Genomic DNA, 14,904 nt, shown 5'->3' with positions numbered 1-14,904 from the left:
CGACTGCGTGGCGTAGCGCTTGTAACGCAAGCGAGCGCACACTTTTATTAATGTTTATATAAAAAGAAGCATGCTAATGTCCTCTTATGTTGTGAGTCATTTTAACCTATTCTTTAAAATTCAATAAATGTATTTTGATAAGTTAAAAAAAAGGATACAAATGTGGATTACTTCTTCTCTTTTTATTTGACAAGTTAGATGTACAATACAATATAATATATGTAAACACGTAGGTTCAAGATTCAATTATTGTTTTATATAGGCTATGTAAGAAAACAATACCGTAGTTAAAATGTCTGCTGACCCTTATGCCTTATTTATTAATAGTAGAATTCATCATGCCTTATTGGCCTGTCATGCTTGACTTGAACAGGAAAATGTCGATTTCTCCAAAAACAAGAGCCATATATAGAGTTTGGCCAACTCTGTTTTCGGCAGGGTAAAAAGATGGCGTCCGTATGTCATGTGACCAGCAGTTGACCAATCACGCCTCTACATGCGGCTCTGCCAAAGACAATATAATGTCGCCCTCTAGCGGCAGTTTCAAAACAGTGAGACATTCATTCACAGTCTTGTGCTGGAACTTGATTTTATTCCAGAGCTCATTTCTGAATCGGATTGTTTGTAATATACAGGTGAATCTCGATGAATTGGAATATAAAATATATTCAGGTTGATATCAGTGGTTCACTTCAAAAAGGGAAACTCGTGTCATAAAAGATTCATTAAACACAGCAATATATCCAAGAATGCCAATCCCTGTTGATTTTTTTAGTATTAAAAATCATTTATGAGGGTTTCTTATGCGGTATAGTTAATTTTAGGATACAAAAATCAATCATGAAATAAATCATTGTGCAGTGAGTGATTAGATATATCAGTTTCACTTGTTTGCATTGAACTACTCAAATAAAGGATTTTTTCCATGACATTCTAATTAGTTGCGATAGGCTACATATAAACGGTGTTAATACCATGTTCACGCTACTATAGAACTCAAATGGGGATGTATGAATTAACAAATAATTCCTCAAATTAAAACATTTTTGTGTAGTTACAGGCAGCAGTGCACATCACATGTCACCTGGGCCATTTTTGCTAGCCATCAGGTAGAAATACTTGACACCCACTACCACTTCTGTCTCCGCAGAGGTCACCTTCATGATGGTCATCAACCTGCAATGGCAGGAAAAAAGCAAAAACAAAATCACGCAGTCTGACTGTTGTCATGTCTCGACAACGTCCAGTCTTACATCATGTATAAGGTCTGTGGTCGGTGTCTGTCACTTCACACGACATTTAACCCTGTAAAATTCAGATTCTTTGTAAATAGAGTATTTATTAGTTCGTTTGAAATAAATAAACTTCCACATATGACTTTTGTCATATTTGATACATCCGGTCACAGTGCTTTAAATTTGTACATTTATAACTGTCAAAAATAAAATATAACAATAAACAGACATATCAAACATATGAGTATTTCCAAAACTCAAAAAGAAAATGTCCTACTATTAATAAGTATAGATGTCTCATGTCTCTCCTTTGTCAATTGCGGCGACCTTGCAAGGTCACTGGAAAAGCCATCAAATGGGTGATACTGCCCTCTAATGGATTATTTGTGCAGCGCAAGTGTCAGATCATACGTGTCGAGGTTTGTCTTGCATTTAATATATGTTAATTGAAAATGGGCCTTTACTTTTCGGAATTAGGTGGGAAATTTAACAAGTACATCTTTTGTCAGCTGCCTATTTCGGAAAACGTGTCTGTGATGTCACAATTATATTATGAGCTGGGGCAAGGTCCACCAATTTCATCACTGAATTGAAAAAAGGTATACAGGGTGGGGGTTAGCCATCGAAATCAAGACAGAATACCTTTGACAAATGTCCTGAGAGAGCCTGGCGGCCTTCTCCGGGTCTTCCCTCAACAGAACCTGATAGCTGGAGAAAGATTCCACCAAGCCCATGTAGCTGCGCAGTGGCATTGGCATCTTCACGCACACACATTCATGCCTGCGAGTGGCAACAGCAAAACACAGACAATGTTTCTTGTGATCGCGGGGAGGTGAAGCCTATGCTAGGTTGTAGCGCACTCACCACTCTTTGTTAGCATAAGGGATGGAATTGTAGGACTCCCGGTACAACTCAATAGAATTTGCACCGAGGTGAGGACTGCGGTAAGGATGCAAAGCTGCGTAGAACTGAAGACAACAACAAAAAAAGAACAATTAGGATTCACATAGTCTAAGAGGACTTTTTATTTTTTTTATTGGAAAATGGATGGATAGATGGATTTTTTATTTTTACTGTAATGTAAATACCATTAATGGATAAACAATTTATATTCTTAGCTTGCCTTATGCAAATACAGGCAGTTGGGTCTTCGGCCATCTGCGCACTCGTCAATTGTAAAATTAAACAACCAAAGAAATCTTAATCCTCTGTCTGAAAATGTGTCTTAAGCCTTTTTCACACTGCACTTAGTAACACTGCGCGACAGGGCGCAATTGCCCGGCGCACTGCCCCGTGGACCCGTGGAAAAGGCTTCAACTCATTCCCTCCCATCCATTTTCACTGAAGCAACCCCCTTCGCTCCCGGCTGGTTCACTGGATTTTTGACTGATTTCGCAAGGTCCACAGAATATTGTTTTCTACTGCTATAAAAACATGGAACCTACCAAAAGAAAGTTTAGAGTCTCTTCTTTTATCATGAAAAAAAAAATGCATATTTGTTTCTTGTTTCTGTTGAAAACACTTGACAAAAAGAGCAACATGGAACCCACAACCTCCCAGTCTCAGGGCAGACATTCGACCACGAGCCCACTGAGCTCCGCCTCTTGAGGGCATCTAAGATTCTCCCAAAAAATCAAATAAATAACACCCTCAAAAAAATCCTTTTTTGCTAGTAACAACCTTTGATCACGACACCTCGGAATTGTTCTAAATGATAAATAACGTTCCTAATATTTCTCCGATTCCGAATGGGTGAGCACCTCTTTGCACACTTGGTTGAGTGACTGCAGGCAGCAGCCCGGGTAGTCCACTTCCATATCGATGGTGTAGTTGAGCAGAGCCAAGCAAGCGCGAGGCTTCAGGACCCTGTGGACTTCCCGAAGAAAGCGCCGCCTGTCAAACCAGTGGAAGGCGGACATGGCTGTTATCAGGTCCACTGAGCTGTCAGCAAACGGCAGCTCCTCAGCCACGCTCTGTCTAAGGTGGAACCGTACACAAAGACAACAGCGTTTTTAACATTCAGGATAGCGTAAAGTGCCGCATTGTCTGTAGAGCCTCATCAGGGCTGTAGGTCGAAATGGGAGTCGTAAACCAGTTCTATTGTAGAACCGGTTCCTACTAAGTTGATTCAGGTATCATTTGTTTTTCTTATTGATTGTTCTTAGAAAAAAAAAGTAAAGTGTCTTGTTTAGGTGTTTAATGTAAAATTAGCAGTGCAAATGTTCTCAGATGTTAGTAGCCAAAAAGTCATTATTGAGAAACTTATCCAATGAAAAACGATCTATACTTGGTGGATTAAAACAGATCTGACATCCTGATTAGGGAGAGACACATTAAGACTTTTTGCCAATCTGAAACGTTGTTCAATAAACATATGCTTAAAGACATTAAAACAATAAAAATTGTTAATAGATGGAGTTTGCATTTTAACTCTTTCACTGCCATTGACGGTTATAAACGTCAAAAAAATTGTTTGAACTATTTCTATTAGTTTAACATTTTTCTCTACTTTTGTTAAGAGTATGAAAACCTAGATTTTTTTTATTGTACATTTGGAACAGATATAAAATTTGTGATAAATCGTCGATTAATCGACTATTGAAGTCATGCAATTAACAAAAATGAATCGCCTGACGACCCTAATTTTTAATAATCATCTCGTCAGGCGATTAAAAATGTTAATTGTAATTAATCGCATGACTTCACTAGTTAACTCACGATTAATCACAAATTTGATATCTGTTCTAAATGTACAATCTTTTTTTTCCTAGGTTTTCATACTCTTGTTAACAAGTGGAAAAAATGTTAAAGGAATAGAAATTGTTCAAATGAATTTTTGACGTTTATAGTCGTCAATGGCGGTGAATAGGTTAATTTATTTTTTATTCAGACGCCAATATTTTCCCTTTTCCAAATATTGGTTATCGGCCTCTAATAATCGCTATTGAGATCAGCCCTAAAAAACAAAAAAACATATCGGTCTATCTCTAATCCTGATGGAAGTTTTCCTTTGTCAAGTTTGACTTTTCTCATTCTCAATGTTTAAAGTTGTTGTAATCAGTTCCTCTTTTTGTTTAGAATGAAACAAGCCTATTTGTATTGTATCATTTCCTTACCCACTGAGAATCAATAAGGAATCAGTTTAGTAAGCAGAATCGATTACTGAATCGCAATTGCAAAATTCTTATCAATTCCCATCGTTAGAGTTGGAGTCCAACCCAGCGGACTTTGGGTGAGAGAATAATGGTAAAACCTAAAACTCCATAAAAACGCACATTTGAAATGTCCAGTGCAAAATCCAGACTTGTACCGGAATGTGCATGTGCATACGTACCTATAGGTGACGTTTGGCTCTCGAGTGTGCTGCAAAGCCACCTCCAGCTGGGCAGGGCTCACATCCGTGCCCACTACGGATTCAAAGTGTTTGGCCAGTTGCACCGTGCTTTGACCCGAGCCGCAGCCCACGTCCACGGCCAGCAATAAGGGCCCACCTTTCTGACAAAATATTTTCCATTGTCACACGACATCATTGCATATCAAAAGTGTGCTCCAAATATAGAAAATAGGAAACTATCAGATGAATAGCTGACCAGACCTCCTACCTGTTTTCCCACAAATGTAAGCACATGCTGAATCAGGTCATCCGACGGAGAAATCCGAAACTTCCAATATGACGCGGCATGCTCTTTGCCTTCAAACAGACGGTGAGCCATCACAAGTGGAGAAAGAGTCAATTTGATCAACCGAGTGCCATCAAAATGCTTAACATTCCGAGTAACGGTGTCGATCACATGACCACGATCATGCAGGTCACGTGCACGCACAGCGAACGCCCACATTCACATAACAACATCGGAAAACTAGCCCGTCACTTGTTTTTTTTGGAACTATGTCCACAGAAGTCATAGGTTTGTGTGTGTGTGTGTTTTTTTTTTTAATTACTTTTTTTTTTTTTTTTTCTGTTTTGTTTTAAAAACAAATGAACGAGATAGACGGATTGGGGACCGACCACACGCAACATTCAGGTCACATGCACACTCACACAGTCACTCACAAAAGGGGGGTAACAGTGGGCCGATTGTAAGATGGGAGGCCCCATGATGTCCGTTGCTACATGGAATGTTTGACAATGAGCACCTTTAAAGCCAAAGTGTGCGGTTTTTGTGTGCGTGTGTCATCTTAGAATTACAAACAACACGTTATTGAAAGTTTACTCTCTCACGCTTCTTTTGCAAATTATTATTGTTTATGTACAAGTAATTGGGTTTCTGAATTGAAGGCAGGCCCTCCGGGTAATGTGTACATGCTTGTGACGACAAAAATGTCAGGGAAAGCCTACGAGTTGAACATCTGAAATTTATTTGGGGTTAATGTGAGGCACTTCAAATGGTGACAGGTGTGTGTGTGTGTGTGTGTGCTGACTCCCACTTAACATGAGTTTGAATGTTAATTCTGAACATCACTGTTATAAGAGAGCGCAAACTTGTGAAATCAGATTCTTTTAGTTGATTATTTTTACTTTCCCTCTCGAAAAGATGCTTATGTATATATATATATATATATATATATATATTTATACAGGGGTGTGTAGACTTTATATATCCGCTGCTTACATATATGCTGTACTGTATATCAAATATTCAATGGAGTAGGCTATGGAACAAGGAACCAGTTGAGAACTCTGGTAAGGATACAAAAGTAGTATAGAAATAAATAAATAAAAAGATATACGAAATAAGGTTTCACAGTCATCAGGATTACTAACTTCAGGTTAATGTCGGGCATCTCTATCCTCCCAAGGCACTGGCTAAATATTGTTTATCATCCTCAGGGTTTGTTGATGAGTCGTCTCAACAATTTGTCGGACAGAATAACATGTTTGTTATTGTAGAGTGCCCCCCCCCCTCCCACACACCCCCGCCCCCATGAGAGCACGGTGCTACTAATTGTTCTCAGGGGACAGCAACAGGGACGGATAATGACCTGTTGACCATCCAAATTGCAAAACATTTTTCTCATATGTTGACAGTCGTCCGCAGGGAGACCTTAATAGTATCAAAATATACGGTAGAACCACAACCGTATTCTTCTTTTATTGACATTCAATACATTTAATTATACGATGCGCTTTTGTCTCGATGTATACTCCTTGATCATGGAATGTAAATATCCAGCTCCAATAAAATTGAATAGCCAGGAGATGCGAACTACTTATTCACAAAAAGAAAAGACCAGGCTGTAATGTAAAAATAAACTGGCCCAAAAAAATTTTGGAAGAAAAGTTTTATGGACAGATGAGACAAAGATGATGGATGAGCCTCAAGGAAATGTGAAAGTTTTGAGAAAGGATGGATCTGCTCTTTTTTTCTTCTTCTGGAGAGCTCAGTTCATTCGGTAATTTTACCGATTTCACATGTCATCATCATTGCTCTCTCTTTTTTATTATTATTATTTTTAATTAATTTTTCATTTCGTATGTGGGTGTGTATGTGCATGTGCGTGTGTGTGAGTGTATATTCATTAGTTCACCTCAAACCTATTTAAAAAATCCCATACCGTTCACCTAAACCGAACACTTCAGAACCCAGCCTGAGTCGTGAGGCCGTCAGGAGATCCGAGGAAGGACCAAAGGAAAGAAAGGAAATTGAATTGAATAGCCAGGAGATGCAAGCTACTTATTCCCCAAAAAGAAAAGACCAGGCTGTAATGTAAAAATAAACTGGCCCAAAAAAATTCTGGAAGAAAAGTTTTATGGACAGATGAGACAAAGATGATGGATGAGCCTCAAGAAAATGTGAAAGTTTTGAGAAAGGATGGATCTGCTCATGATCCCAAACAGATAATAATGACCTGTTGAGACATCCAGCTCATCTGTCAACGTACTTTGTGTCTGCGGAAACATTTTCTGTTCCCATTTTAAAGAAAGACGTAACAAAAGTGAATGTTAGATCCTTCATTTTGCTGCAAGATATTTTCCCATAAGGGCGAGAATTGCAAGCTCCAAACTGAAAAATGAGAACTGATGACGCTTTTTGGATTCAAGATGAAACATCTTCGACAATCGAGGAAAAATCCAGTCGCTCAAATTCAACCTTGACCATCCAGATAAGGATTATTTTGCAAATACTGAACATTGTTTAGGATTAGTATTAGTTGCCATCGTTTTCAAAGCAAATAGGATGGGGGTGTGGGTGGCGGGGGGTGGGGGTCTCTTAACCCTTCCCAACACCCCAGAATAATCACTCAGGATAATCTTTTATTGCCATTCCAGAAACGGGCCCTAGAAAGTGCTTATAGTTGTTCTGGTTATCAATACACTGGGGAAGGCTTGAGGCACACTCGCATTAATCACTAATCGTGGTGTGTGATCATCGTCTTGATATGGCACACCTGTGAGGTGGGATGGATTATCTTGGCAAAGGAGAAGTGCTCACTATCACAAACGTAGACTGGTTTGTGAACAATATTGGAGAGAAATGGTGATAGTGTGCATGTGGAAGACGTTTTAGATCTTTGAGTAACTTCATGACGTAAAAAATGGGAGCAAAACTTAAAATGTTTATATTTTTGTTGAGTAAATGTATACCAAATGGTGATCTGAAACAAAAAAAATAGCTTTTTTAATTTTATTTGTTTTGATTGGCACTGCCGTGTCCCTCTTGGACTGTGAGCGGAGTAGCTGAAGTCAGCTGGTCCAGGTCTTGACGAAAGGCCGACATCTGTCGAGTCTTCAAAGGCAGCCATTGGTCCACTTCGGTCCCAAAGGTCACGTTGCTTCCTTTCAAAAGCCTTTAACTAGCCGTCACTGCGGCGAGGTCGTTCGGAGGGGCGGATGCGCGTCTCCCTGCAACAGTCGCATCGTGTGGTAATTTGATGTACTTGTGCTGAAGCTCTCGATGATGGAAAATGTTTCTGTCGTCACAATGTTCACTCTCTCTGGTTTGAATTTTCCATTTGTGCAAAGAATAACCATTTTTGTGCTTGTGCTGCTTTTTTACCTGTTAATCCTGCTGAGCAATTTTGCCGTTGTTTTTGTCATTGTTGCTGACAGAAAGCTCCATAAGCCGATGTATATTTTCCTGTGTAATTTATGCGTCAATGCTGTGTACGGCTCGGCCGGATTTTTCCCCAAATTCTTGGTGGATCTTGTGTCGTCTCATGTGATTTCTTACGCCGGCTGCATGCTGCAGGGTTATGTCGTACACTCGTCAAATTGCTGCGATTTTTCCATTTTGGCGCTGATGGCGTACGACAGGTACGTGGCTCTGTGTCGACCTCTGGTTTATCAATCTTTCATGACAAAGCAGAGAGTGTCCCTCTTTGTGTTTTTGTCCTGGTTCATCCCTCTGTTTTGTATGTTTATGAACACGGCGTCGCTTTTGGGGAAAAAGCTTTGCGGCTCTCACATCAGCCGGCTCTACTGCGTCAACCTGATGGTGGCCAACCTCGCTTGCTCGCCATCCAAAGCCAACAACATCATCGCAACTTTCAACATCGGGCTTTATTTCTTGCATTTTTTGTTTATCTGTTGGTCTTACGTGTATCTGGTGAAAATGTGCATTTCATCTGCCCAGATGTGGAGGAAGTTCCGGCACACGTGCACGCCGCACATGATCTGCCTGCTGACTTACTCCACGACGGTTCTGCTGGATTTGCTGTACATGCGATTCGGTTCAGACGAGTTGTCGCAACACTTGCACAACTTCATGACCATCGAGTTTCTACTCATTCCTCCAATTTTGAATCCGCTCATCTACGGGCTGCAGCTGACACACATCCGAAACAGGATATTGAATTTCTTTCACACTAAAAAGAAGATAGACAGTCAGATGTGATATTTCTGAATAATAAGGCTTTTGTCAAAGGACAAGAAGGATGGCGATGATTTCATTTGCTACATGTTGGTCAATGCAGAATATCATTTTACTATGCTTATCGTACGTAATTCATTTTTACATAATGAAATATACACGCTCATTTAATTTGATTTATTTTAGTTGTTAAATTATAGTCATTGCAGAAAAATACTTTTTACAATGCTAAAACGGCTACAGAATTTCTACATTCAAAATGATTTTGTCTTTTTTGATTCTATTAATGTAATATGCACATTTCTTGACTTGGTCATTTTTTTTGTGTTAGTTTTAATAATAGTAATGATTTAAGAAATTTAAACGTGAGCTATTTCACGCTCTGTGTGTGTTAGTGAATCCAATATTATGCATATTCTGCCTTAAAAAAAAAAAAAAAAAAAACTACTGAACTGGATGAAGTTTTCATTGATGTCCTAAATCACGGAGGAGGATTTTTATCTGTTTGAGTTTGATTGCACTGTGTTTATCTTTCAAATGCTTTCATATTGCAATTAGTATGTGTTGTTAATAATTCAATAGAGAATTGCTGTGATGAAACGTCTCATATCTTATTTTCATTGTGAGCCTTTTTCAATAAGAACTTCCTTTCCTACAAATGACACATTCGCATTTGTTCATAGAACAATGCTTACCACATACACCACGCTTTAAATAAACTTTATTTTGACCCTTTACATGTATTCCGATATTGATCAGCATGACTTGTTAATATTCTTTGTACATCTTTAGATGTTGAATTTAATGGCTTCATGGTTTAACTATTCAAAATTGGATCCATTTGATGACTGTCGCCTTGAATGTTATCTTAAATAAAGTATTTTTATGATTTGTATTTTTTTTTTAAATTGCAGTACATCTACAATTATGTGGTTTAAATTGGATGGAGACCAATAGTCTAATATCTAATATCAGGGACTTTATGAACATGTAGACAATATCTTCGACCTGAATTAATCCACTGTTGGGATTTCATATAAGTCATCATTTGTTATAACTTTATGATGACGATAAGCTTGTCAACCTCTGAACAAACTAGCGGCAGAGACGGAGATCTTTTCAATTTTAACTCAATTTTTTTATTATTATTATGAAATTACTGTATAAAAGACTGAAAGATGCAGCCATATTTCTATTAGTTAACATTTGTCCTACTTTTATGTTAACAGGAGTATGAAAACATCGAAAAAAATATTTAATTGTACATTTAGGACAGATATAAAAATTGTGATTAATTAATCGTGAGTTAACTATTGAAGTCATGCAATTAATTACAATTTAAAATTTTGGCCTGAAAAATGTGATAGGAAGTGTCCTTCAGAGTTCTTTAGGATATTAGTCAACTCATTAGCAAACTATGTAAAATAAATTACTGCTAAAAATGATGCAAAGTACTGTTTTTATATAAATGACTGTATTTTCAGTACGTCGTGCACGTTGGTCGCAACTTGCAAGATGTGTTTATGCTTCTTTTCAGAAGCTGATGCTGATTCAAATTCCAACGACGAGTGATCTAAAATGAAAAGCGTGCATTTTTTATTTATTTTTTGATTGGCTCTGCCGGAGTAGCTGAAGTCAGTCAGCTCGTCCAAGGCTTGACGAAAGGCCAACATCTGTCGAGTCTTTGGGGCGTCAACACGCAGCCATTGGTCCACTTCGGTCCCAAAGGTCACGCTGTTTCCTTTCAAAAGCCTTTAACTAGCCGTCACTGCGGCGAGGTCGTTCGGAGGGGCGGATGCGCGTCTCCCCGCAACATTTGTGTCATGGGGTAATTTGATGTACTTGTGTTGAAGCTCTCGATGATGGAAAATGTTTCTGTCGTCACAATGTTCACTCTCTCTGGTTTGAATTTTCCATTTGTGCAAAGAATAACCATTTTTGTGCTTGTGCTGCTTTTTTACCTGATAATCCTGCTGAGCAATTTTACCGTTGTTTTTGTCATTGTTACTGACAGAAAGCTCCATAAGCCGATGTATATTTTCCTGTGTAATTTATGCGTCAATGCTGTGTACGGCTCGGCCGGATTTTTCCCCAAATTCTTGGTGGATCTTGTGTCGTCTCATGTGATTTCTTACGCCGGCTGCATGCTGCAGGGTTATGTCGTACACTCGTCAAATAGTTTTGATTTTTCCATTTTGGCGCTGATGGCGTACGACAGGTACGTGGCTCTGTGTCGACCTCTGGTTTATCAATCTTTCATGACAAAGCAGAGAGTGTCCCTCTTTTTGCTTTTGTCCTGGTTCATCTCTCTGTTTTGTATGTTTATGAACACGGCGTCGCTTTTGGGGAAAAAGCTTTGCGGCTCTCACATCAGCAGGCTCTACTGCGTCAACCTGATGGTGGCCAACCTCGTTTGCTCCCCACCCAAAGCCAATGACATCATCGCTGCGGTAAACATTGTGTTTCATTTCTTCCTTTTTTTGTTTATTTGTTGGTCTTACGTGAATCTGATCAAAATGTGCGTTTCATCTGCACAGATGTGGAAGAAGTTCAGGCACACGTGCATGCCACATATCATCTGCCTGCTCACTTACACCGGCACTCTGCTCTTGGATTTGATGTACATGAGATTCGGTTCAGACAAGTTGTCGCAACACTTGCACAACTTCATGACCATCGAGTTTCTAATCATTCCTCCAATTTTAAATCCGCTCATCTACGGGCTGCAGCTGACACACATCCGCAAAAGGATATTGAGTATTTTTCACACGAAAAAGAAGATACACAGCTTTTAGACCAAGATGAGCCTGTGAAGCTGGAATATGTCGGATGTGATATTTGTGACTAATAAGGCTTTTGTCAAAGAATAACAAGAATGGGGATTATTTCACTTGGTACATGTTAGTCAATGCAGAATATAATATTAATGCTTTTTATTCATTTCCACATAATGAAATATACATTTGTATGATATCTGAATGTATAAGAATACGCTAGAAAAATTGTTAAGACGATAAAGATTTTTAAAACACATGAAAATGCCTTTCACAATGTCAACTACTACCTAATTTCTATATTCCAAATCATTTTGGATTTTCATTCTACAGTAGATGCTAATTTCTTGACATGGTGAAGCTTGGGTTTGTTACCTTTAATAATAATAATAACAACAATGATTAAAAAAATAAACCATGAAATATGTCACTGTGTGGTACTGAATTATTTGAATTGAACTACTGAAATGAATTAAGCGTTCAGTGATGTCCTCCTAATTCATTGAGACGGCGTGCATCTGTTTACCTTTCAAAAATGTCATATTGCAATTTGAATGTTATATAGCTATAGATCATTTCATTTGTCTAATAAATAAATATTTCAACATTTTGTAATATTAACCAAATGCTAATTATAGATCATGTTTACAACATTATATCTGTTCATGTAAATACAATAAGACAATTAATTATCCATTATAAATGTGAATTCCGACCGTAGATCTTCCTGAAAAAAAGAAATTACATAAGTAGAAAAAAAAAAGAAAATGAGAGTCTAAAATAAAAATTCACAGTTAAACAGTAACTTTCTCTCGACAATAATCCATGACGAACAAAACGTCTTTATTTACACGTCATTCAAAAGGCAGCTAAACGCACTCCGCGTCACTTGGTGGCGCTAGTGCACCATGGCGTCCTGCGATCCCGCCGACACACGGACCCACGACGTCGGAGAAGAAGGCCGCCCGTCTGCCGCTCATCCAGCCAGCCAGTCAGGCAGCCAGTCAGCCAGACGTGCGACCACTACTGCAGCACATACAATCAAACAGAAAACCCCAGCACACATGCTATAACCCGCTTACAACAACCACTTCGCTTCCTTTGAGCTCCTTCCGTGCTCCATTCCACCGTCGGATGACACGCAGGCGGCCAGACATCTCTGTGTGTGTTTTTTTTTGGGTGGTATTTTATTTTTAAGGGGAGCCACGGTGAAGATTTCAAGACGTGAGTACGGCTGTTATTTATTTATTTTTCATCCATAGAAACCCGTTTGCTAACAGCGTCTCATTTGTAATGTCCTCCCTGTGTGTCTTTGTGCAAAAAAACACACGGTCGTTATTAAGACAACACATCTTCTTGTTCGAAACGTTACACTGGCTGTGGACCGCTCCTGAGTGTCCCAAAACGTGACACGGTTGTATTTGAAGGCGGTCGTGTCACCTCGGCTCTACGCTGACGCCGCCGCCGCCGCCGCCGCCTGCCTGGCGGAGGGTCCGCCAGGGATAAACCGCATCGTGCTCGGTCAACCGAGGGAGCCTCTCGCGCAGTTGTTGTTGCAACACATCGGGGGTGTTAATGCAGGTGCTCGCCGCAGTGTGCCGTCTGATGATGTCTCGGTGCAGTGGCAAGATTGGATTGAATTGGATTGAAGAGAGACAGGCCGGGGGTGGGGGGTGCCAAAATTGTGGGGTCGGGGTGCGCCTGGGGTTTTGGAGGGGGGTCCCATGGAGGATTAAACACCCCATGACGTTGTGCACTGTTACTTACTGTAAGCATGCAGTTTTTTTTGCACACTGAAATGTTGTAAACGTGTTTTTTCTTGTTTATATAGAGAAGCGCGTGGGTGTATGCAAACTGTCACATGATTTAGCAACAACGAATGTGACTTTTATTTATTTATATATGTATTTATTTGGATCCCATTTGGGAATCCTATCTGACCTAAACTGGATTTGACTACTTGGTGCAGGTGGCAGGCGACACACTGAACACAGTTCTGAGGTTGAGGTTTTGAATCCGGGCTCCAGCACGGGGTTTGCGTGTTCTCCAGGTAATCTGGCTTTCTCCCACATTCCAAAAAACACAAGTTAATTGAAGACTCTAAATTCAGTTTGTCCCTATCCAATAACGTAATAAACTGATCGGTATCGGGTGAAAACAGGTCAAGTATTTCTGAGGTATCAGATCGGGACTCATTATCAGCAGGTACTCAAATCAAGTGACTTGAACTCCGTTTCAAAAAAAATGCGATTGGGACGTCCCTAATCGAAATTTATTTTACGAAAACCGATACCGAGAGCAGTAGAGCTCGGACTTGATCTAAAAATCCCGGTTAAAATTTGAGATATAAGCAGTACATTGGTGGCAGTTAACCTGTTTCACAACAAGCAGCAGTTTTCGCCTTTTCCTGTTGAAGTGTTTTTGTCAAACTAAAGATAAAGAGAATTACATGTTTACATATTTAGAATAACCACATCATTTTGCCTTAAAAAGTCCAGTTAGTTTTATTCTAACAAACATTACAAATGCCATGGACGGAATAACAATTAGCATCTGTTTTGCATCATTATAAGCCTATAAATAAGAGATATTTGAAAATAAATGATGTAGAAATGCATGTAACATCACTCACCGATTTATGCACTTTATTCTCTGCAAAGAACAATTAATATTACTGCAGCTTACTGAGGAGTTTTGAGCAGCTCCATTTTTATTCATGTCTATATTACACCGCCCCCTTGTGGCCAAGGCGGGCACACCAGAAGGAGCAGCATACTGTCCATTAAATTGAAGCAAACAAATGTAGCAAAACCAGTCTAATTATTTGCATAGTATTTCATGATGTCATTACTGTGTATTTTTATGAAGTAGGAGTGCGGTCATGGAACAAATACATTTTTAAAATTAATTAATTAAATATATTGATCGGCCATGACACAAGGAGGGGAGGGGCAGAAATGCTGTTGTTAGCCCACAGCAATATTTCTTCAATTTGATGCAATAAAATGGTATGTTATTAAATGTTTTTATTTTATTTAAATTATTATGTAACGGAAGGCCATATTCTTAATAAAAGATGCTGCT

The 14,904-nt window shown here is 39.1% G+C and overlaps 4 protein-coding genes across 6 annotated transcripts in view; 3 read left to right on the top strand and 1 right to left on the bottom strand.

Moving 5' to 3' along the window:
- Positions 1-5: 5 nt before the first annotated feature.
- LOC144060490 (uncharacterized protein YafE-like) lies at positions 6-5,036 on the bottom strand. 2 transcript variants are annotated; one of them, XM_077580100.1, is made up of 7 exons: positions 4,838-5,036; positions 4,570-4,730; positions 2,996-3,212; positions 2,100-2,203; positions 1,878-2,015; positions 1,254-1,305; positions 1,057-1,176 (listed from the first exon to the last, which is right to left on the bottom strand). In XM_077580100.1, the coding sequence occupies exons 1-6, from the start codon at positions 4,946-4,948 to the stop codon at positions 1,284-1,286; spliced, it is 753 nt and encodes a 250-aa protein (XP_077436226.1). In that variant the 5' UTR covers positions 4,949-5,036; the 3' UTR covers positions 1,057-1,176; positions 1,254-1,283. The 2 variants fall into 2 exon arrangements, with proteins under 2 accessions (XP_077436225.1, XP_077436226.1); XM_077580099.1 differs by lacking the exon at positions 1,254-1,305 and having other exon boundaries at positions 6-1,176.
- Positions 5,037-8,080: 3,044 nt separating this feature from the next.
- LOC144060583 (olfactory receptor 6E1-like) lies at positions 8,081-9,234 on the top strand. Its single transcript, XM_077580257.1, has one exon. The coding sequence runs from the start codon at positions 8,132-8,134 to the stop codon at positions 9,068-9,070; it is 939 nt and encodes a 312-aa protein (XP_077436383.1). The 5' UTR covers positions 8,081-8,131; the 3' UTR covers positions 9,071-9,234.
- A 1,617-nt stretch (positions 9,235-10,851) lies between these two features.
- LOC144060553 (olfactory receptor 6E1-like) lies at positions 10,852-11,950 on the top strand. The gene has a single exon (XM_077580218.1). The coding sequence runs from the start codon at positions 10,906-10,908 to the stop codon at positions 11,839-11,841; it is 936 nt and encodes a 311-aa protein (XP_077436344.1). The 5' UTR covers positions 10,852-10,905; the 3' UTR covers positions 11,842-11,950.
- Positions 11,951-12,744: 794 nt separating this feature from the next.
- Positions 12,745-14,904, top strand: part of adarb1b (adenosine deaminase RNA specific B1b) — a 101,750-nt gene continuing 99,590 nt past the window's right edge. For both annotated transcript variants that reach the window (XM_077579478.1, XM_077579477.1), the window contains exon 1: positions 12,745-13,044. The gene's annotated coding sequence lies outside the window, so the exon portion shown is untranslated. The remainder of the gene's footprint in view (positions 13,045-14,904) is intronic.

The sequence above is a fragment of the Vanacampus margaritifer genome, chromosome 11, assembly GCF_051991255.1.
Source record: "Vanacampus margaritifer isolate UIUO_Vmar chromosome 11, RoL_Vmar_1.0, whole genome shotgun sequence".
Taxonomy (NCBI): Eukaryota; Metazoa; Chordata; class Actinopteri; order Syngnathiformes; family Syngnathidae; genus Vanacampus; species Vanacampus margaritifer.
Note: the sequence above shows the minus strand (reverse complement) of the source record. Positions and strands in the feature narration are given on the sequence as shown.

What these genes read in the sequence shown, in the direction of transcription:
- LOC144060490 (XM_077580099.1), bottom strand. Translation starts at nt 4,948, where the DNA reads ATGGCTCACCGTCTGTTTGAAGGCAAAGAGCATGCCGCGTCATATTGG. An exon ending in TTACATTTGTGGGAAAACAG is followed by an intron (nt 4,731 to 4,837) that starts GTAGGAGGTCTG and finishes ATATTTTGTCAG; the next exon opens with AAAGGTGGGCCCTTATTGCT. An exon ending in TCAACCAAGTGTGCAAAGAG is followed by an intron (nt 2,204 to 2,995) that starts GTGCTCACCCAT and finishes TGTTGTCTTCAG; the next exon opens with TTCTACGCAGCTTTGCATCC.
- LOC144060583 (XM_077580257.1), top strand. Translation starts at nt 8,132, where the DNA reads ATGATGGAAAATGTTTCTGTCGTCACAATGTTCACTCTCTCTGGTTTG.
- LOC144060553 (XM_077580218.1), top strand. Translation starts at nt 10,906, where the DNA reads ATGATGGAAAATGTTTCTGTCGTCACAATGTTCACTCTCTCTGGTTTG.